General features: G+C 45.6%; 1 protein-coding gene across 1 annotated transcript in view; it reads left to right on the top strand.

Moving 5' to 3' along the window:
- Window positions 1–4321: 4321 nt before the first annotated feature.
- Window positions 4322–22813, top strand: part of LOC142570860 (uncharacterized) — a 72099-nt gene continuing 53607 nt past the window's right edge. The window contains exons 1-5 of the mRNA XM_075679172.1: window positions 4322–4375; window positions 7866–7963; window positions 13912–13986; window positions 19332–19388; window positions 21546–21777. Coding sequence (XP_075535287.1) covers window positions 7912–7963; window positions 13912–13986; window positions 19332–19388; window positions 21546–21777 — 416 coding nt within the window. The 5' untranslated portion in view covers window positions 4322–4375; window positions 7866–7911. The remainder of the gene's footprint in view (window positions 4376–7865; window positions 7964–13911; window positions 13987–19331; window positions 19389–21545; window positions 21778–22813) is intronic.

Below are 22813 nucleotides of genomic sequence, written 5' to 3'. Positions count from 1 at the left end.
GAAAACGGCACATCGTGGCACCGTATACACGGTGAAACTTTGATGCTTATAGGGTGGGATTTTCACTACTCGACCGGCAGATTACCGTACGTAAGGCGGCTGTTATTAAGTCCACCACGTGTATTGTTTGAAATCGGGGTCTTTGTATTGTGCAGGCATTTGCGCTTCTTTCTGCGTATTGTGATCTAAGGAGAGTTCACGCTTATACAGCCTGCCTTCGTGGCAGCGCGAGTGGAACGACATAACCGTGTCGTCCCTCATTGCATGGCGGCGCACGTGAGTGTTTTCGTGTATATGTGTTGCGAGTCTGCAAGTGAGAGGTCGAGTCCCGTGGTGTCCTACATGTGAAATGCAAAATTCCACCGAAGCACTGTGCCATACAAGCAGTACGTGAACACCAATATACTAACGTATATCCTGCAACTTATCACCGCGAACCGCAAAAAGCCAATGGGAAGAGACCGTCGGCTGCTCACTGCTACCTCGTGCTCGCATGCCCTCTCTGCTCTGTGCACGTTTGCGCCTTAGACTAGTACATGCCGTCGTGGAAGCCTCATAATGAAAAAAACAAAGACGCGTCAGAAGCGCAGCAACACGGTGAACGGCGATATCGTATAAAAGCATCGTTTCGCTTTGGAAAACTTGGCTCGGATTATAAAAGTACTTGGATTGTCTTGTATACATGACGAAATCTGCTGGACAGGAAACCCCGGAAGCCCCGGAGCTATTGCTTCACAAATAAGCCAATAAATTTCCAGAAGCATGAACCGCGGGAACATCCGGCTTGACAAACAAAACAGTAATTTCTCACAGCTATAGGGCTGCGCCCACCAATGCGGGCGTGCAAACTCTATAGTACTGACCTGTCGCTGTTCTCAGCATTGTTTTTTAATTATAAGGTTTTGCGTGCCAAAACTACTTTCTGATTATGAGGCACGACGTAGTGGAGGACTCCGGAGATTTCGACCACCTGGGGTTCTTTAACGTGCACCTAAGTCTAAGTACACGGGTGTTTTCGCATTTCACCCCCATCGAAATGCGGCCGCCGTGCCCGGGCTTCCAACCCGCGAACTCATGCTCAGCAGCCCAACATCATACCCACTGAGCAACCACGGCGGGTTTCAGCGTGTTTCCAGCGTAGGACTTCATAAGTACGATCACGACTGCAGATTAAAAAAAAAATCTTATCATGAAACGTTCCACGTAGTTTTTCGCCTTACCACTGCAGGATTAGTCACTGGCCCGAAGGCTTTCTGTCGTATTAAAGAAATAATAGGCACCATGAAAATGGATCTTCAAACCCTTTCACACATTCATAGAAATTGTCAATTTTAATCTTACATTGAAATACAATATGCCTAATGTCCACGATGTTTTAGTAGCATAATCCTTTTATTCAGTTATGTCACATATTTCGCGGCTGCCTTTAAATGAGCTCTTGGCTAGTTTACAAGGTGCGCCGTTCGACAGATTTCCTAATGTTCTTGCCAGTTCTTAAGGGCATAAATCTAAAATTCCCCCTGCTTCCCTCTTCAGCTTTTTTTCTATGTTTCCTGCATCTTCAAAACTTGCAAACATTAAATATTCTTATTAAAACATCACTATTTCGGCAGTCCTAATATGAATATTCTGCTAAGACTGTTGTACCACAAAACAATGAAACGCATGAAAGATCGTGCTGTCACGTTTATTTACAATCTCCGTGCTCAGTAAATTTTCGCAAATAATTGTTGTGGTTTTTTTGCGTTACTAAATAGGTAGCCGAAAGGTCATAGCTTTCAATAGCAGGTCACAAATTGTATACTTACTAATTCCTTCTAATCTATGTTTTCTTTTAGTTCGCCGGCGATTACGATACTCCCTATTGCGAAGTTTGAGCGCAGCTCTATGCGTGTTTTCATTTCGCGATATATTGGCTGGCGCGGACAATCTGTGCCGTGCGGCACGTTGCAAACGAAGCGAAGGGTGGCGCTACGGCCTCGCTAATCGGGAGACCACGAGAGGCAGCACATGAGTGGCTCGTGGGCGCGATTCACAGACCTCCGCTCATGCAGTGCTTTGTCTCTATATAGACGACACGCGCTACTAGCTCTGGCGCCATCTCGTAGCCAGCGTTGCCGCAAATCCCGTCTTGCGCAGCACTGCGCTTTTCTTACGCCTTTCGGCGTACCATCTTGCTCCGCTTTCCGCCTTATGGTTCCGCTACAGCCTCCTCCTCACGCTCTCTTTACTATCACTGCCTTTCATCTCTCGCTGCGCTCCGCGTTCTCTTTTATCCTTCAATGTGCTCGTTCGCTCGGTTACCAGGGACAACACCGACGCCGAAGCATGCCGCAGGAACGGGTGCCTCAGCTACGCTCTGAAGCATGCTCATCTCGACGTCCGCCTAAATAAACATTCGCAGCATTGTGGATGCTCCAGTCGGCGTTCACCCATATCGAGAAATACAGATTCTTCTACGCACGTGGTAAAGGTTCGTGATCGGATGGCATTTGTACGCAGGCTTACAAGGCAAGCCAAGCGATACGGAAGCGAAAGCAGAGGCATTTGCCGACGTTGGTCACAGTTGCTTTTCGTAACGCGCCACAAATTTTGCGAGCCGCACTCTCATCACCATCAGTGTCACCAGCTTATGAACAGCCTACTGGAGGTCCAACGACTGTCCCCCTGTGGTCTGTAGTTATACTCCTGCCTAGCCTAAACCGAATATGTGCTGTGCCGTGCAGAATTTGTAATATCGCCCATCCGCCCAATCTTCTGCCGCCCGCAACTACATCTCACTTCCCTTGTCACCCATCCTGTTTATCTACAGGCCGATGGTTACATGTTCTAGGCATTCCATGACCCGCCAAACTCCGATTTCTACGGTTAATCTAAACTATATCAGCTTCCTGCGTTTGACCTCTAGTCTATGGTAACGGCTGCCATCGATATTTTTAAATTGCTCTGCTTTATCTCAATGTAGAATTGTAGTGTCAGCCGCCTCCTGAAGCTCTGCTTGGTTCAACCGCACTTTGCGGTCCACTATACACACACACTCTCCGCCGCTTATAACCAGCACTCCTACGTTTTCTATCCGCAGTTATTTCTACTCTCTTTATATGCCTCGGGATGTAACGACTACGATTCACTACGGTATCGAGAGAAGAAGAGAGCGCCCCTGTGCATTCTGCCAACTGCGACTCGCAAGCACATAGCGATTCCAAAAAAATAGCGCTTCCGCAGCTGAGACAGACGTTTGCAGTTACTGCCATTGCCTCGAGACGCAATGTTAGACAGAATGTCTGTGTGGGACGACAGAAAGTGTCGACGATTGCGCTGTAAGCTTTCTGTAGCTTTCCCGAATAGGCACTGTTAAAGAGTCGGCATCCAAATAGTATAGCCCACGCTGCAGCAAACCATGGGCTTTAGCTTTACAGCTGCAGCAAGGTGCACAAGCAAGTAATAGGTGACATTATTATGGGCCAGCAGCATGAACGCGGAAACGTTTAAGGGCATACATCGCTGCAATATAGCCCTAGAAGTTGCTCCAATGTAGGAAAAAAGAGAAAAGAGAAAGAAGTGAAATGAATCAAGACGTGCGTATGAGCTGAAACAGCGTGAAGACGGGACAGCATCATCCGTAACAACATGATGTTTTGTCTGTTTCTCTATCGTCGCGCTGTTTCTTTTCCATGATTAGTGTTATCTATGTAGTGGTGTGTTGTGGGTCTACTAGAGGAAGAGTTTCACGTTCTTCTTTTTTCATTTTTATTTTTTCTTACTTGACCTGGCCGATACGAAAGCCCTAAAAAGCTTTCCTGACACGACTAACTCCGTGAAAACAATTGCTTTGGTCACCGCATGCAGTGCATGCCTTACTTTCGGAGGATGGAAAGGCAATGTGCAATAAAAGACAAGTGCAGAGCGCTACAAAGTAAAACACAGTCAGCAACCACTTCTCGTCGTAGCAAAAAAAAAGTCTGGTATTTAGACATTATCACAATCTTGGTGCACGATTTATTTGTTTGCAATGGCCAAACTTGTTAGTTGCCCTTGAATGCGTAACGAGCGAGCCATTCACGGTTTATAGCGGCTGCACCTTTAGCTAACCCTTCTAAAATAAATCATTTCTTCAGTACATCAAAGTGTCAAAATTAAATGAGGCGTGCCCTGCTGTAACATATCTAGACTTCATTATCATTCTTTAATATGTTCAGTGCCTGTGCAATGTCTTTCACACTGCTTCGTTGAAAGGCAAGGGACTACCGTCTATAGGGTTGAGCTACCTCTGTGAATCTAACGCTGTTCTTTGCCTTCTTTTTTGATTGAAAAGCATCACGTAGACCCAGCATGTTTTTCGAGGAGCCCGAAGCGCTGGAAGAACCTGAGCCAGGTAACTGCATAAATTAGATTGCAGTCATTACGCTTCGCGATGTAGGTAATGATTCCCCTGCTGCGTCATTTGTTTATGAAGGATGCAATAAGGAAATATTTCTAAGTGATTTTGACTATTTCAAAAATATTTAACGTGTTTCAGTCTCGTTACGCAGGCATATTTTGCACTTGGCCCATTAGAGGACGGTCACTTCCCAAGCGTTGCCGTAGCTTCAAAAGCCAGTGCTGGCCATTGTACACAGTTCAGCAAGTTATATTGTTACAGTTGGCTCAGCTGCAGATTATTAAAAAAAGTTCACCATATCACGCAATTCACAAGGCAATATAAGGATGGCATTCGTAATCTCAACTGTTACTGCAATATTGCAGTAACGCTAGGCATAAATTCAAGTTCCATTATTTATTTCTATATATAAAAGTCATGCTAATGTTAGCGCCTGATACGTTCACAGAAAGAAACAGTAATGGCCACATATATATGCCTCCTGGAAAGTAAATAAGCAAATGAGAAAAAGTACACAAGTGAAAAGTGCATGTTAAAGGAACTTCCTGCTAACTTGCACAATGCTAAGAAGAATGCAAAGGGAAACTACGCTAATGCTGGGAGCTCAAAGTCATTCATCATCCTGTTGAGCAACTCACAGTGTCTTTGGGACGAGCCTAATTTGACAGACTAACGAAGATATGCTAGCTGAGTCCTAAAATCAACCATTGAAACGCAGAATCTTCGGTGAATAAGTTGAAGGCCGTATTCAGAAATGTTGAATAAGTTCGCGTTGGTCGTGAGGTAATTTATTTATGCAACCGAGCAGCAATGATAATCCATGGCGGCACCAGTCAAGCAAGAACACTGATCTTGTGGGCAGCGAAAAACCCAAAGAGCTTCTTCTTCTTCGTCTTCATCATCTTCTTCTTCTTCTTCTCCACTACAATGACCCCGAGAGAAGAGCTGAGCCATCTTTGATGACTCATGGCACATAGGTAGAACGAGCGGGTCATATTATGGTTTAATCGGCTGACATGGGCCGCGTCGCGACCGCGATGTCTGAGGTCGTGTCATGGTGTCATAGGTTCAACGATGTAGTTGGCAGGGGACGTGCGGTCCATTATACGGTGGGGACCAGCATAGCGCGCAAGAAGTTTAGATTAAAGGCCGGGGCTATGAGGCGGGATTCTCAGCCACACCAGGGAGCGAGATGGAAAATTTTGCGTAAGCAGGGCACGGTCATATTGTAGCGTTTGGCGATACTGGGCGGCGGTTGCAATCCAGGTGGTACTGGCCAAGCACGAACACTGATCTCGGGGACAGCGACAGGCCCAAAGCGTTTCTTCTTCCTCGTCACTACAGCACAGCTTCTCTGTATTCAAGTTTTCCAAGATCAGAATTACGACGTGACTAAAACGTCTGCCTGCAGTGGTATTATAGAGTCCCGAATCAAACTACGCATGACCAATCTGTGTTGCGCGCTGACCGGACGTATGAAGAAGCTGTAATTGGAAACGGTGACACTGCTGAGGTGACGGCAACGCAACTGTCGTCTCGGGAAAGCATAACCAGCCCCGGCGGGGAGCCGGTGCATCCCGGCCTGTGTCGGTGGTGTGTCGGCATCGTAAAACGTCGCGCAATGGGCTTTCGTGACATTTCCTATATTCCCCTCCCCTGAACTTTTCAGCAGACATATCAAACGCATTACTCCTGTAATTACTGACAAAGGTTGTTTTCTGTGTTCTGTTGCAGAACCGTAAGTATGAGAACAGTATTCGTATATATTCGCCTGCCCGATGCTTCTGGTCTTTAGAACTTTTTGGCACTTAGAAACGATTGGGCACCGTGCGTAAGCATGTCGGAGCACACCCCCCCCCCCCTTTTGTCCGTTATTCTTTTCTGCCCGTGATGGTTCCTCTCCGTTTGAGAGCAGACTCCGAGAGATTCAATAAATACCAAAACAGTGAAAAAAAAACTGTGACAGATTGGAATAATGAGCGTTTAATGAGCATTAAAACGACACAAAGGTGGCCAAGTCGGTAAGGAATCATGATTTGAAAGGTTAGGCGTAGAAGTCTCTGATGCAACAGGAACGAACAGAAGCACAGGATCTCGACGTTTTTATTCCCGTTTTCGTTCCACTTGCGTTCGCGTCTTCTTCACCTAACCTTTCAAATCGTGCGTTTAGTGGAATCCCTGCTGCACAGCGTGTCTTTTAGGGAATATTGTTTCCTAAAAAGAAAATTAAAGGCAGTTTTCCGACGCTCCCCAGTGTTCTGTGATTGCGTTGTTTAGAGAACACTTCCTGATCAAACGAGCAATGGCCTAACAGTGTTGGAGTTTCTATCTATCGCCAAAACTGTATTCGCTTTGAATGTTACAAATATGCTGAATGGTACAGCTTCTTCACGATGAAGATATCGCACCAATGTATAGAATGATAATTTCACGAAATGTCAGTACTAGACAAATGTTAATATCGTAGACCTGTATTTTCTCGGAAATGTGTCGTGCGATGTTTATTTCTCTCGCACTGTGTGCCGAGAGGTCCACAGCTATCTTCCCATCGAGGCAATAAAAAAGAAAAAAAGAAGAATAAAACTTTACTCTGCTGATAACCGTAAATGAAAATTGCTTGTAGGGGTCAGCACATTCTGTGTGGCTGTATTATTTCAAAGTACCTGGTATTAAATTCAAGCGTTCAAACTGATATTTAAAAGATGCGCTGTTACTGTTAAACGATATAATAGGTAGGCTATGTCATTATTATTAAACTTTCTTTAAATGTTGGTATACTAGGCGAATGATAATAACGCCATTTCGTTCATTAGTCATACTGAAATACTCAGATTTTTTACTCAAGGAAGAATCGCGCAAACGAACAGGGACGAGATAGAAAACATGGACGAGCGCAGACTGCATACAGTCTGCACTTCTAAATCACATCACTAGTTCCTTGGGCTCTTTTCTGCGTTTAAATTTTCTCCTTTTTAACTCCGCAAATTTAGTGGCACATCACGAAGGTCACTTCGCTCGCTGCTGCTGCCGCACTTGCTCACGAGCCAGCGTTTTGACAGCCAGGGTCCGTGGTCATCGAGCGTGATGTGTGCATGTTTGCCTGTGCCCGCACACACCATGCTTGTTAATTCAGTTAGTAAACGAAAGTTTCCAAGTTCACACGGCATTGCTCTCGCAATGGATGCTTCCCCTTTCGGGCGAAACGGTGACTTTTTTTCCAGTACAAAAACTTCGACACACAACAATAGAAATACGGATTTCGGACAATAGTAAAGGACAACGTCTGCTAAAATCAAGATTGACCTATATTTGCAAAACCAAGAGCCTGTTCTTTTCGCTCACTTTTTTTTCCTTGTTTCTTCATTTCTTTATTTGCAATACCTCAACGACCATATAGAAGGGGTTTTGCATAATAAACAGATGTAAACTCTTCTGTCATGAGCGGAGTCCAGAGACACGTTTCAGTTGCTGTTTTTTTTTTCAGATATTTAGTGTGCTGGCGGAAATTCCTGTTGGCCTTGGCCTTCATCATGATTACCATGCTTGCCCTGCTTGTGCCCACCATGAAAAAGATCCGCAGAGGTGAGAATATGCAGTTGGCAGTTCGTCCCTATAAAACAGCACAGCGATGTGGAACATGTCAGATATTCGAGGCTGAGTTTTTCCGGCGTTTTCAAGCACGAAGCATTCGTTATAGACCGGAGCCTTCTCTGCCGTGCTTTCCTCAAATAATTACCGAAATGTATAAGCAGCCGCTGAGATCTGCGAAATATATATTGAAGTCGCGTGCAATGTGCGCAATCTTGTACGGCAAAGTCGAGCGTGCAAATATGTTTTTTGAGAGCTGCTTTAATGCACATTTCAGCTGAAGTTTCATTAATCATCGCGATGACAGGATACTCATATGCACCGCGTGTTCCATGCAAATGCCGAAGATCGTAGAAGACCTGATTAACTGATTGTACTCCTTGGTATACAAAGCTACACTCTTCAAAAAGCTGGCACCCTTTGGGGTGTGTAACTGCCACACAACGATAATCGTTATCTGCCTTGATGCGTTTGCTTTCTTGAAAACGCCGCGCCCGCTACTTTCCTGTCGGGAATGCTGTGTCATGCTGATAACGCGCATGCCGTTCGTTACTGGAAAGTACCGGGTTCGCAGCGTTAAAGAAAGGAAACGCATCAAGGCAGATGACTATTATCGTTGTGTGGCAGATATACACCGTAAAGGGTGCAAACTTTTTTTAGAGTGTAACGTTACGTCTTGCAACTCTACCTTGTGTCCCAGGTAACGTTAGCCAAGCTGTTATGAGAAATAAATGAAAAGAACACGGTGCAAGATGTAATTATAAAAGTTACGCTGTTCGCTCATTGCAGTTCTGGCGACTGAACGCAGTATATCTGATAACGGTGACTTGCACCATTTTTTCTTCTCCTTTGCTTACAATTGCCTGGATAAGGTTAGCCTTGACACCCTACATGAGGGGTGTTTTTTTTAGACCATACAGATTCTTTAATAAAATATTCACCGACAATTACGATGCTCCCCAATGCGAAATTTGAGCGCAGCTCTATGCGTGTTTTCATTTCGCGATAGATTGGCTGACGCGGACAACCTGTCTTGTGTGGCACGTTCCAAACGGAGCGAAGTGTGCCAGGACTGACTCGCTAATCAGGAAATCGCAAAAGGCAGCGTGTGGGTGGTGCGGGGGCGCGATTCAGAGCAGCCGTCTCAGACAGACCTCCTCTCATGCAGCGCTTTGGTGAACAGACGACGTGCGCTACTCTGGTTTTATCTCGTAGCCATTGTCGCCGCAGAGTCCGTCTTGCGCGGCACTTCGCCTTCCTTCTCACGCTTTCGCCATAGCCTCCTCCTCTGCTTTCCGCTTCATGGTTCCACTGTACCATCCTCATCCGCTTTCCTCCTAGCGTTCTCTTCGCTAACGCTTTCTTTCATCTCCCGCTACGCTCCACGTTCGCTTTCATCCTTCATTGCGTTCATTCGCTGTGTTACGAGGTACGACGCCAACGCGCGCCGCACGAACTGGAGCTGCGTTCTAATAAGTAATAAGCGGAGCGAACGTGCCGTTTTTTCGGTCCAGTTCCTAGGCGAGGCGGACATATTTTGTCGCTAATAACGTCAGCTTCAGAAGACTAACAAAATTTCATTAAAAACCTTTTTTTATCACTGCCTCGGGGCAGTGATAAAAAGCAGTGACATATTTGGAGGCTGTGACATTTTCATGCACATCCATCTTTTAAAGATCTTGAAAATCGCGCTGAATTCGAGATATTCACCATCAAATTCCAAAGCTCAATCGAGGCAACATCCATAATGAACGCATTCCCTGCGTGTCAGACGGCAACGCCCCGTAAATAAGTGTGGGACGAAAGTAGGATGATAGCATGCCGCGACAAATACTGACCCGACGCACAGTCGCACATGTTTGCCAGTCAATGCGTGCCGTATCAGTAGCCACCGCGACTGGCCCAGACGTTCGGTTTCTAAGTTCCTCGCGCTTGTCGTCACTGGTCGTTTCGGTCTGATATGATAGCGGGGCCGCCGTTTATGCGCTCCCGCGGCTCTCGGTTTCGATATTGCCTGGATTACTGTTGAAATTCGATGATAAATAACTCGAATCAGGTGCGCCTTTCATGATTTGTAAAAAAAATGAAGATGCGTTAAAATTTGACTGCCATCGAAGTTGTCATTATACATGGTAGAGTGCATAAGCGCGACTGCGAGGACGTAGGAAGAAACAGATACACAGGCACAGCGCGTGTATGTTTCTTCCTACGTCTTCGTACAGTCGCGCTTGTACACTCTACCATGGATTCTAACCAACTAGCCCGCCAACGTGTTTTAGTCATTATAGAACTGCCCCTAAGACACTAACAGAAAACTAAATAATTTTTTTCTTAATTATTTTTCTGGAGCTCACGTTATTAGCCGAAAAGCTTTCGTTATTAGCGATTATGTTAATTTGTGAATTGTAATTTTGATTTTGACATCGTCGTAATTGCGAAAGGCCGTAACACAAACCAATTTCTCCCAATGAATGACTGGATCGTTAGAGATGCCCAATTGCACCATTGCTCTATTTGCTATAAGCACACCTCCTCTTCTATCGCGTCGAGGGGCACCCAACAGAGTGTCAAAGTGTCCATCAACGCTATGCAAGAAGATGCAGCATTTACAGCAATGATGAGCACGCCGAAACGAGGGAAATATTTAAGCATTGCCATTAGTTGGGCGGGTTGGTAAGCTGAAAGCATATTTAGCGCCAGCAACCAAGGACGGAAGGGAGACGACACCACAATGCGCTAATATTTATTTCGCTATTCAACGTGCTTATGCTCATCTTATCCTAACGTGAATCAAGGGAAAAACCAAGGAGCGAGGTCAGGCGTACTTCGCCATGCCCCCCCCCCCCTCGCAAAAAAAAACAAAAAATAGCTACCGGATCCGTCTAACGTAGCTCTAACAAAAGTTGGAGAGCCGTTGGACGTACATTCAACCACAAGGTTTTACGAAAAACGAGATCTGATAAAAAGCTGAATATGTGCGCACCCTCACAATGCAGCCTATAGGCATTTGCAGCCTCTACTGGTATATGTGAACAACACTGCAACGTTCAGTTTTGCTGACTACTGTTGCAGGCTGCTCGGAAAGGGAACGTTTTCTGAGATCCCATGGTCCGTAAACATTTGTGGATGACTGTACCTTTCGTCACATCCCTTTGATTGCGATAGTAATTATATGGACACTGCAGGCGCGTTTTTGCCGTCTCCATCGCCGTGATGTTCCGTATAAAGTACAAGGGCAATAACTCCGTCGCCGCGCGCCTAATATTGTATGTGCGAGTGAAAGTACGGGAGGGGAGCCGATGGTCGCGGTTGTCTGACGCGCGTGAGGGAAGAAAGCTGAGAGCAAACTCACCGTCTTCCGTCGCACGAAAGGCCTTGGGGGGGTTGAAAGGAGGGAGGAGGAAGGCGGCGTTGTGCTCTGGCAGTAACTGCGTATTTGGCGCCAGGCGCAAGGGGAGCTGACGATCGCGACTCAATCTTCACGCGCGAAAGGGAGGAAAGAGGGGAAGCAGCGCGGGAGGTAGCAGCAAGGTCGGCTTCTACTACGCCAGCAACTGCGTACTTTCCGCGGCCGGCCGCGTTCGCGGTCGCAGTATCTTGAAAGCGGTCTGCAGACGGCTTGTTCCTTTGTGCGTGCTGCGTTCTCGCCGTTCAGGGGTGCTATTCTCGACACGCATGGCGGCTGCACGGCCGCCATTATCCGCCATGTTTACTCTCTGATGGCTGTCGAGAGCTCACGTGCCTTGAAATTTGTGCCGGGAAACGGAAGTTCTGCAAAATGCAATTTTGCGTTTTCATCAAGATGACGAAACGTGACGTGGAGCTACAAATTTTATCGACTAACACATGTTTTTTTTTTGTCCTTGGCAGCTATATTGGGACGTTAGCGCTTCAAAAAGAAAGTGAGCGGTTGCGTACAGAAGCCAGTGCAATGCATCTGCAATTTCGCGAATATGTGGTGGGGATCCAAGATATGCGCCATGCGAGCTTGCTGATTTGCTGAAGGAATGTGCTGTGGGGAGCGTCACAGGAAGGGCTGTTTCGTAAACGTCTGTTTGACGTTGCGTGACGCTGCGCTGGGCCGCCATTGCAGAGGTTTTCCGCCATAATTTGTGGTGCGACTTGCCGCGCGAATTATTAGCCCCGAGAACGAACTACAGGGGCGCTGCGAGCGCCGCTCGTGTGACGTCAGGACAAGTACTCGCGCTTGTCGGCTGCTGCAGTTCGGGGGGTGTCCGGGAGCCTTCTGCAGTGTTTTCGTTTGTTCGCTCTCGTTCCCTCTGCTTGTATACTTATGGCGGTCGTCTCAAATATATCTTTACGACGTCTTCGTTCGGGAAAATTTATTCAAAGAGCTTATTTCTTAGACGACAATACAGTTCTCAAAGGCAACGCTACAGTGCCAGCCGAAGGAGCGCAGACCAGCCCAGTGCTGCTTTTTCATGCGCGGATCGACAACCACAAAAAACATAGCATATAAGAATCCAGTTATGATACCACACCAGCAGCGGTGCAACAAATATATCACAAACGCTGGCTATATATGACTTCTACAACATTTACCTTGATTTTAATCTGCTACAACAGGTTTGCGCACGACGAGTAGTTCATGGTATAATATCGAATTTTTGCATTTCTTCACAGAAACGCTCGGCAGTAACACTGGGACTTAACTAACACAGCAGTTTACACTATACCAGCCCCACTTGGCTTCTTCAACTACTTCTCAAAATTAGGCGGTTCTTCGCGTGTTTTATGGCGGTAATTTGAAGTAAAGTTAATTGAGCCTTACAGCTGTTTGCAGAATACCAAAAAGAATGTACCAATATATACTCCTTTTACTGTGCTACACGTTCAACTTACTTGAGCAATTTACTGGTGTTTGTTACTTGAGGAACATACATGACGAATCTGCTTGGCGATCTGGCACAGGCCGCTCGGCCCAAATTTTTTAGTGAAATATGAATTTTGGATTTTATGGCTGCAGCCAGAAAGGAGCCGAACCGTCATTCATTAGTATTTTGGGACACATTGAAGATATAATTCCCCGGTGGAGGGTCAAAAATCAAGTGAAATATGTTATGTGATATGTATATGTGAAACCGGCTACACGCATCCTAGCTAATGAAGCAGACGACGACTTGTACGCAGCAGACGACGGAAGCGAGAAGAGTTTTCGACGGAATAATCGTACGCTTTGAGCTAGCTGCTTTACTTTTACTGGGGAGGAAAACTGCTTTGCTTTATGAAGAAAGTTAGGTTAGGTGCCTTCATTTCAGTTTCTTAGGCAAAACGTCAAGCTTGTGTCACTTTACGAAAGCAAAACGGGGCTATCAGCGCCATCTTGAACGTGTCGGGGCTACGTCACGCCTCGAAGAAAATCGCGGAATGTCCAGAATAGCGCCCCACTTTGCGTTGAAGCGATAGACAGAAAGTCATTTCGCTCGCTGCTGCTGCCGCGCTTGATCACGCCAGCGTTTTGACAGCGAGTGTCCGTGGTCATCGAGTGTGATGCCTTTCCAAGCTTATACGGCCGATAAAACAACCATACGAAATAAGGATAGTAGTCTACTAATGTGCTATCGCCATCGATGCTTTCGGGAGAAAATGCGACTTTTTTTTTTCTACTCAAAGTCTGCCCACCCAAAATGCAAATAATATATAGCCTTCGTAGTTACTCTTTAACTGTCAATATTTTCCACAAATTCCAAGATCAATGCGAAAGTAGCACGAAAGCTTGCGTTTGCCGTTTTTTTTTTTGGTAACATTTGCTACACCTAGGAAACAAGAGACGTAGAATATGTATGTATTTAATGGCGTTCTGTGTTTCCCTTTTCTCTTTTCCAGTTTCTCGCTGTGTGCGCGCTGCTGTTGGTTATCTCAGCGCTTGATAACAGCAGTCTTAATGCTTGCATTGCTTACCATTCCCTGTCCAAACGCAGTGATTGCAACCTGCGACGAACTACCCTCTAGCGTTGGATCAATCGAAGATTACATCGTGCAGGATGTGCCGAGCGGTAAGTCAGCCAAAAATGCATACCCCAGCTTGAATTGCGAGTAGCGTAGTTCATACATTTTTTTTATCTTTTGTTGATCATTCGGGTATTAGACACAATAAGCCACTGAGGCGTTACGTGACTACGAGATTTTGTGATGCACCTCTCCAGGCTGTTCATCATCATCAACGTCATCGTCAGCGTATTTTTTGTTGCCTACAGGACGAAGGCCTCTTCCCTGCAATCTACAATTATCCCTGTTCTGCGCCAACCGATTAAAGCTACCGCCTACGAATTTCTTAATTGGTTCACCCTACCTAGTCTTCTGCCGTCTTCGACTGAGCTTCCCTTCGCTTGGAACCCATTCTGTAAACCTAATGGTCCACCGGTCATATCACCTACGCATTAAATGACCTGCCCAGCTCCTTTTCTTTCTCTTAATGTGAATTAGAATATCGGCTATCCCTGTTTGCTCTCTGATCCACACCGCTCTCTTCCTGTCTGTTAACGTCAGGCCTAACATTCTTCGTTCAATCGCTCTTAATGCTGGCAACTTGTCCGGAACACTGTTAATGTTCAGAGAAACAATAACGTAAACTTTAGCAAAACATTTTCCGAATTAACATGCTTCAACGCGTCACTTGAATGCACCGACTCGGCGTAATGTCAGAGAAATGTTCAGAAGATAGAAGAATATAGTGGCCTGGCCAACTACATAATGAATGTATAGCATATAGTGTCACTAAGGGGTAGCCACCGCTTCCACAGTGTCTAACAGTCCTGCAGAACGTTTCGAAGAAAGTAAACGGAATGGAACAAGTTTTTGGTAACTATACACAAACTTGAAGGCTTCTTGCGTCGTTGGCAAAGTTCACAAACGGCGACGTAACGTCGTACAGAACGGGCAAGGCCCGGCCAGAAAAGCGGCGACGTACATGATCATAGGTTCGATATACGCCAAGATGTCCAGTGATCCAGGCAGTGCAAGTTGATTCTGAGTACTTTGAAGGGCAACGGAGTCATTTCTCGGCGAAACATACCCCACTCTGAAGGCAACCATCGCCGATTCTCTTGGAGAAAGTCGGGCCAGTTGGTTATTCTGTGAATTGGGTTTTATTGAAATATTTTCGCGAAAAAAGAAAGCTTGGTGACGTAAATCGCTCTTTGAAGTTTCCGCGACGAAGCAAATGTTGGTTAGAGGTCATTTTTTTACTCAAGTGTGAAAGTACGTACAATGACAAATCTTATTTTAGCAAATTATACTGGCGTGGTTCTTCATGTAACGTGATTGGCGAACACATCTAGGGATTTTTCGCGTTTAATTTAATCAATGAAAAAATTACGTTTTTTTAATGTTTTGCATAACTATCGATAATGTTTCAGCCACTACAACATTTTACCGCTATTTTCTGAAGCTGTAGTTTCAGCTGAAAGAGTTTCAGAGAGTCAAATCTAGTACTGCTCCAGAAAATTACTCCCGCAGTTACCAAAAGGTCATTTTTTGACGATGTTCAGAGCTAGATTAAGCATTAAGACCCTCAAGATGAAAATACGTGAAATAGTGAATTATTGGCACCAACCTTTCAGCTTGCGATCTAAAAATTATAAATCGAGTAAATCTTGTTTGAGGTGAGCAAAAAAAATTTAAGTTCACAACTCATCTCACCAGTAGGCATTACTAAACTGCATCTTCACTGAAAAACACCTGCCGGCCACAATTGAATTCTTGCCGTGCATACGAACCCCTTATGCATAAAATATGAGCTCATGCTTTTTATGCCCCGTAAGTAGCAGTAAAAATATGCGTTTACGGCTGTTGGAATGTTGATGCGCCCGCAATTACGTTTTACGATAATATATTTGTGTGATGAAGTTAAACCATGACTCCTTCGAGGTTGTCGTTCGGACCGGATATTTATCGGACACGAGATATTGTACATGGCGCTGATTCGTTGTTTTGTAAGCTTTAGAGATAGGCAGATTACGAGTTATGAAAGAAAAAAAAAAGAATCATCAACACACTGCGCCAATCATGGCATGGGAGACAAATTTCAATTAATTTCCAGTTTGCAGGCTGAGAGTAGCCGCGTTTACACGAATGCGACAGAATGCGCCAGTAGCGCATCACCTTTCCTAGCGCATCACGAGTAATGCGATGCGCCAACGTTTACATGTAGCGCATTACCCTTGGTGCGATGGTGGCGCGCGCGGTGTCGCACATCGAAAGGCAGAGCAGCGCATCAGACGCTTCCGGCGCCGCGCCGCAGCTCGGCGAGCGTCTGACGTAGAAGGTAAAGCAGCGCTTTCAGACGCCTTTGGCGCCAAGCCACGCTGCAGCTCGGCGAGCGCAGCATATGAGCAGCACATTCAATTTCCCAGAATTCCTAATGCGATGCGATCGCGTTTACATGCATTGCGAAAGTCGACTAACTCGTCTCAATCCACCTCGGTCTGGCGCATTGATACGACGCGATTTCCTAGCGCATTAGGCCCGCTTACATGGATGCGATGCGCTAGAAAGTTGATGTGATGCTATGCGATGCGCCAGTTGTCGCATTCATGTAAACGCGGCTAGTGACCTTGTATCTGATCAAGCGCCGCTTTCGTTGCGGTTTAAAGCACCAGATAAGAAATGACCCCGCGATTATTCTGCCTCCGCCTAGAATAGACTGAGGCTAAGTTGGCCATTATCTGCCACTGCAAAGAAAGCTGACATCTATGCCGTGTTCACTTACCTGACTTCCCCGAGCCACCAAAATTAGAAGCGGGAGCGCGTGGTACCGCGTGATCAAGCGCGCGTCTAGGTTTGGCAAGCGGATGTAAGAGTATAGGATACTCGTTGGAAGGAGAAGCCGCCGAAGCGTTCGCTACCCTCTGTTTTGACTTTTCATCGCGGAAGTGTTGTGACAACGAGTGTTCGTGGTTATCGAGTAAGATCTGTTTACGTTTTCCTAGGCACGTGACACCATGCTTGCTAATTTATTAGTACGAGAATGTTTACTGCAATTTACAAGGCCGATAAAATTACCAACCTTACTTCGTCTAGTTGCGTAATACCTTGCCATCAATACTTCCCCTTTCGGGTGAAACTGCGCCGTTTTGATCAGAAAATACAACCACAGCTTCTGCTTTCACAGTACGTTTCGGTACGTTTCTTTATTCCCGCCGAGCATGTGTCGATGAACGGTAGAAATAAATGGATCACACTTATACACGTTACAAAAAAAAAAGTACCGGCGACAAGTACAATTACTTTATTCGATATTGCGGTTATTACAGTGACCAATTACTCCCTCCTGAATGTAATTGAACAATTACTAAAACATAACCAATGAATTTACGTCACTTTCCCCCAAACGATCATTAAGGTTTTACAAATACGGTAAATAGAACGAGCTGGCCTGATATCTTTCACAGCGTCCTCAGGAGCCATTCACACGTTGTTTAACATCACTAACAATTACTTTTCATACTTGCCATGGTTGATTTGGCGTTACGCTGCTAAGCTCAAGGTCGCGGCATAAAATCGCGGCCGCGGCGGCCGCATTTCCATGGGGGCGAAATGCTTTCGCACCCGTGTGCTTAGACTAAGGTCCACGTTAAAGAAACCAAGGCGGTCGAAGTTATTCCCGAGTACGTACTCCCCACCCCACCGCTCACCCTAACTACGGCGTGCCTCATAAATAGGTCTTGGTTTTGGCAGGTGAAATTTCAGAATTTAACTTTTTTTTTTTAATTTGCAAAGTTTTTGTCGGCAACCTTCACTCCGTTTTCTTAATTTTTTTTATTTTTTTTTGCGTGGACATCAGCAGCTACACTAAGAACTCTAGGGTGGTGTTGCAACGTGTGAACCCACTGCGCACAATATTGCGGTTACTCACAGTACCGGTGCTCACATTTGGGTCCTGTATAAAGAGCAGAGCTTCGTAGTTGCCGCGGCTCGGAGAGAGCGCTTCCGGTAGTGCCGAGAAAAAGCTTAACGAGACCATATATAGACAGTCTCCTGGCTACTCTCCAGTGTACCCTCGAACCCTCTCCTCGAAGGCGGATATGCCGCGCAGCGCCCACGTGCGTGCTGCGTATAAACAGAGGGTGTGCAGCAGATCTCATCGTCACCTTCGTCATATGTACCACCTTCATCTTCCTATATACCCTGACCCTGTCGTTGCCAGAAGCCTTTTCCGGAACGTGGAGTAGCAGGCTAGAGGCGCGTCACTCAGGCCGACCTCTGCACCTTACTGTCACTAAAATATCTTTCTCGCTCTCCCTCTGAAAAAAAAAGAACATCGTAAATAAATCAGTTGAAAAGAACATCAAATAAATAATTTTCATGTTATGTAAGTCTCTATTATTTGTTATGAATGCATTACTACTTTTTTCATATTGCTTTTGTTCCTTGGAAATTCCTTGAACTAATCCTGTATTTTTTACTCTTCGAATGTATTCTCGCCCCTCCCCTCTGCAATGTACAATTATGTACCTTGAGGGTATCACAAATAAATAAATAAGTACATGGGCGATTTCCTGGCATCGACATACAAAGTGTACATGACTGTGGAGCCATAGCAGCCCAGCTTCAATTTGTCGCCCAACGTCGGGTGGAACGTGAAGATGATGAAATAAATACTGGACATCTATATTTGGCTGTCTCAACATTGGCATCTGCGAGGCTGTTGCGTGGCACAATCACAGGTTCCCTGCTGTAGTTCTTACCAAATTCAAGCACTCCAACCAGCGTTGCCTGCTACAGTTTGTCTCCTCAATAAGGTAACTGGTTACGTGTAATTGGTTACTGATAAAAATAGTTGAATTACAGTTAACGTTACCGAGTAATAATGTGAATCAATTACAAAACGACAAATAAAATGTAATCGATTACGAGTAATTAATTACACGTAATTTGTTGCGTACAAGTCTGGGATAGATGAATGGTGGGAGTTGATTAAAAAAAATTGAAGTGTGGGGTTTTACGTGCCAAAACCACTTTCTGATTATGAGGCACGCCGTAGTGGAGGACTCCGGAGATTTCGATCACCTGGGGTTCTTTAACGTGCACCTAAATCTAAGTAAACGGGTGTTTTTGCATTTCGCCCCGATCGAAATGCGGCCGCCGTGGCCGGGATTCGATCCCGCGACCTCGTGCTCAGCAGCCCAACACCATAGCCACTGAGCAACCACGGCGGGCGGTGGGAGTTGATTAATAGCCTTTTCGTATTCACATATGCTATTGTATTACTTGATTACATTTTCGGCTGTCGCTGCTGGTTTACCCTAGCTGATAGATATTAGTACGTTTCATTGAAACACAACACCACCGCTATAATTCGTCACTGCACTAACCGACTTGAATAACTGCTTCTTTACAGTGCCCGCGAGTAACTTTCCTGGACACGACGCCGATGTGCAATTGGTTGCTCCAAAAAGTAAGCATTTAACGCCAAATGATATTTCTGTCCTTGGTCGTTTTGGGTCACGTATAGGCTGGCATAACATCGGGTCTGTCGGATGTGCGTGTTTGTCGGGGAGAAATGTTTGATTGATTGATTGATTGATTGATTGATTGATTGATTGATTGATTGATTGATTGATTGATTGATTGATTGATTGATTGATTGATTGAGTGAGTGAGTGAGTGAGTGAGTGTGTGAGTGAGTGAGTGAGTGAGTGAGTGAGTGAGTGAGTGAGTGAGTGAGTGAGTGAGTGAGTGAGTGAGTGAGTGAGTGAGTGAGTGAGTGAGTGATGGGCTACCAACTAGGTAACTGGTTACCGGCCCCTTACAGAGTTCTACACCAAGTGAGCGTCTGTAGGTTTGTGAGAAACGTCTCTGTAGGAAGCAACATGCTACGTAATTCTATTCACTCTAAAAAAAGTAAGTTATGCAAAAGTTCTACCTTTGTAGAACACGAAGAGTTCAGCCGAGAGACGATCCGCCCTGGTTGCTTAGTGGCTATGGTGTTGGGCTGCTAAGCACGAGGTCGCGGAATCGAATCCCGGCCACGGCGGCCGCATTTCGATGGAAGCGAAAATAACCGTGTACTTAAATTTAGGAGCACGTTAAAGAACCCCAGGCAGTCCGAAGTCCCCGACTACGGCGTGCCTCATAATCAGATCGTGGTTTTCGCACGTAAAACTCCGTAATTTAATTTCTAGCCGAGAGAAATCACCGTAATAAGAATACTCAACATAGATTTTGCGCGCTATAAGAAAGCGCACTTAAAGGAAAATCACTGGCAAAATATTTACCTTTAGAACGCGTTGCATACATTAGAGCCACTTCTGATAAGTTTGAATAACCTGCTGCAAGTTTGAGCAATCAGTGTAAAACGTTTCAGTAAAGCGAGTTGAAAGGAAGATAACTGAGTGTTTGCTCTTCTAGTGCCAGTACGTCGACAGACAGCGGGTTCACTGCTTTCATTCTTTTCCACAGTCTTCTATATCAGGAATAATTTTCAAGCGGCTGAATCGGCGTCTCCCACGTGTGCCAGACGTAAAATAGTTGACCTTCGCATATTGAATTTGTATCCTCGGGCTTTACATGTCAAAACCCCCATTCGATTATGAGGCATGCCGGAGTGGGGGACTCCGGATTAATTTTGACCACCGGGGGATCTTTAACGGGCTCCCAAAGCACGGGACATGGGCGTTTTTGCATTTCGCCCCCATCGAAATGCGGCCGCCGCGGCCGGGACTTGATCCCGCGACCTCGTGCTTATAGCAGCGCAACTCCACAGCCGCTAAGCCGCCGCGGCGGGTTCTTCACATATCTGACGTTACTGTAGGGAGTTCTAACTTGGAGTCTGCATCCCGTACGAATGACAAAAGTCACTCAAAATGGGAAAATTCTTAATTATTTCTGCAGCTGTATGATTTTCCCGATTATGTAGATGCATGAAATTCAATGCGAAACTAAATTTTCAATGCACGGAATCGTTTGGTTCTTGAAGAAGAAACAGTCCCGTTACAAAGGCGATGCAATGGAGTAGGAAGCATAAGATGGAGGGAAAATTTTTGTGACTGATAAGGTAACCGCAAATGAAAACAAAATAACTAGCGGGCTTAAAGTCAGTTAACGCAGCATGTTCGAAAAATACAATCACCATCGCTTCTAAAAGATAAATATGAAGAGTAGCTCAAAGAAGGTCAACTAGGCATTTCACTACCTTCGGAAATACGGAAACAACTTCACATTAAAAATGAAAGAGAGAGAGAGAGAGAGAGAGAGAGAGAGAGAGAGAGAGAGAGAGAGAGAGAGGTAAAGGAGAGGCCATACTACAGAATTTACACCTCCTTCTTCACGGGGAAGACTGGTATCAAGTAAAGAGCACGCAGTTTCCTTATAAATATTGGTTCGCGGTAATCCGAGTTAAACCTTTCATATCAAATATACGCGAACACGCATTTGGTCTGCTTTTTCAAAAGCACAGTGAATCGAGGCTTTTCCACTTCTTTCGATTCGTCTCTGTGACCACCCACACAATAATTCGAAAAAGGAAGCACACGTACTTTGTGAGTGTATATTGTAAGCATCGTCAACACCCCAATCCTAAACCTTCTGTTTCTTTCGACGCGCTTTTCCTCAGATGTACCGCAGGAAGCGCTGGTCACCAGGCCAGTCCACTGCACGTACCACTGCCGCCAAGCGTCCGGAACTCCCGCCGGCTTTCCGCCGGACGGTCTGTGCGACTTCGTCTACTTCCAGAACCCGAAGGAGCTGTCATTCGCGGAGTACGGCAAGAGCGGCTGCGCCAAGCTGATGACCACGTCGGCCGCCAAGGCGCGAAAGACGCTGTACGGCATCAGCATATACGCCACGTACGTGTCCCGTACACCCCATTTTTTTTTTCACGCAGTTACGAAGGTGCAGAGCGAAGCTGTAGTTTCTTCCTGCGGCTCACTCTCTTTACTTCCAAATTTAGGTTATTTAGTTAATTATTTGCTTCTTTTCAAATTCAGCGCACACTTTTATTTTCATTCGAAGGTATGTCACACGGGAAACTATGCACGATGACGTCCCAAACTTAACGAAGACCACGGGCGAGGCCTTAGGTTTTTTTAATCCTAAGACGGAGGGGGGGGGGGGGGGGGAGGTGCGTCTGCAGTGTATACCGATGGCGCCGTGGCATATGACCAGTGAAATAGCCGGAGTCCTTGTTTCTATCTCTCTCTCTCTGAATGTTCTTTATTTTAGACGCACTGAAATCAGTCTCTTTGTCAGGCGCACATGGCCATGTGGAGCAACAACCACGCCATTTGTTAATTTGAGTTAAGAACAGCGAGGGGCTAGGGAAGGGGCGGCGGGGGATGAAGCGATGGGTTACGATGACAAGGGGCAGCTGGTAATGAAGGCAGTGAAAGAAAACGCAGTGTCGAATGCATTGTGATCGTTAGAGGGCGCAACGTAATATCACTGAACTTCTCATGCACGCGTAGGGGTAACTCGGCCTATTAAATGACCTTTTAACGTTGATATATGACACATAGCGCATAGAAGCTGTCCACCCTACAATAGTGGCGCCTCTGAAAAACTTACGCGAGCGAGAGCAGCTATATCTTTTGATGTTGTGCATGTCCCTGTGTGCATCCCCCCCCCCCTACATCTGAAACGTTGTCGTTATTTGAAGAGACTACAGAAATAAAGTGATTCAGTCGGAAAAAGATTTAATACTCATTTCTGCATATATAGAGTAGAGATCCGCTACACTTGCAAAGAGTACAATCATTGCATTCTACCACTACTAACACAGATGGCGGAAACTTGGAGTTTAAGAACGAAGCTTGATAAGAAACAAAGGACCGCGCAAGGATCGGTGGAAAAAAAATGTTAAGCGTAACGTTAATAATAATATTT

Source organism: Dermacentor variabilis, chromosome 1 (assembly GCF_050947875.1).
Source record: "Dermacentor variabilis isolate Ectoservices chromosome 1, ASM5094787v1, whole genome shotgun sequence".
Classification (NCBI taxonomy): Eukaryota; Metazoa; Arthropoda; class Arachnida; order Ixodida; family Ixodidae; genus Dermacentor; species Dermacentor variabilis.
Note: the sequence above shows the minus strand (reverse complement) of the source record. Positions and strands in the feature narration are given on the sequence as shown.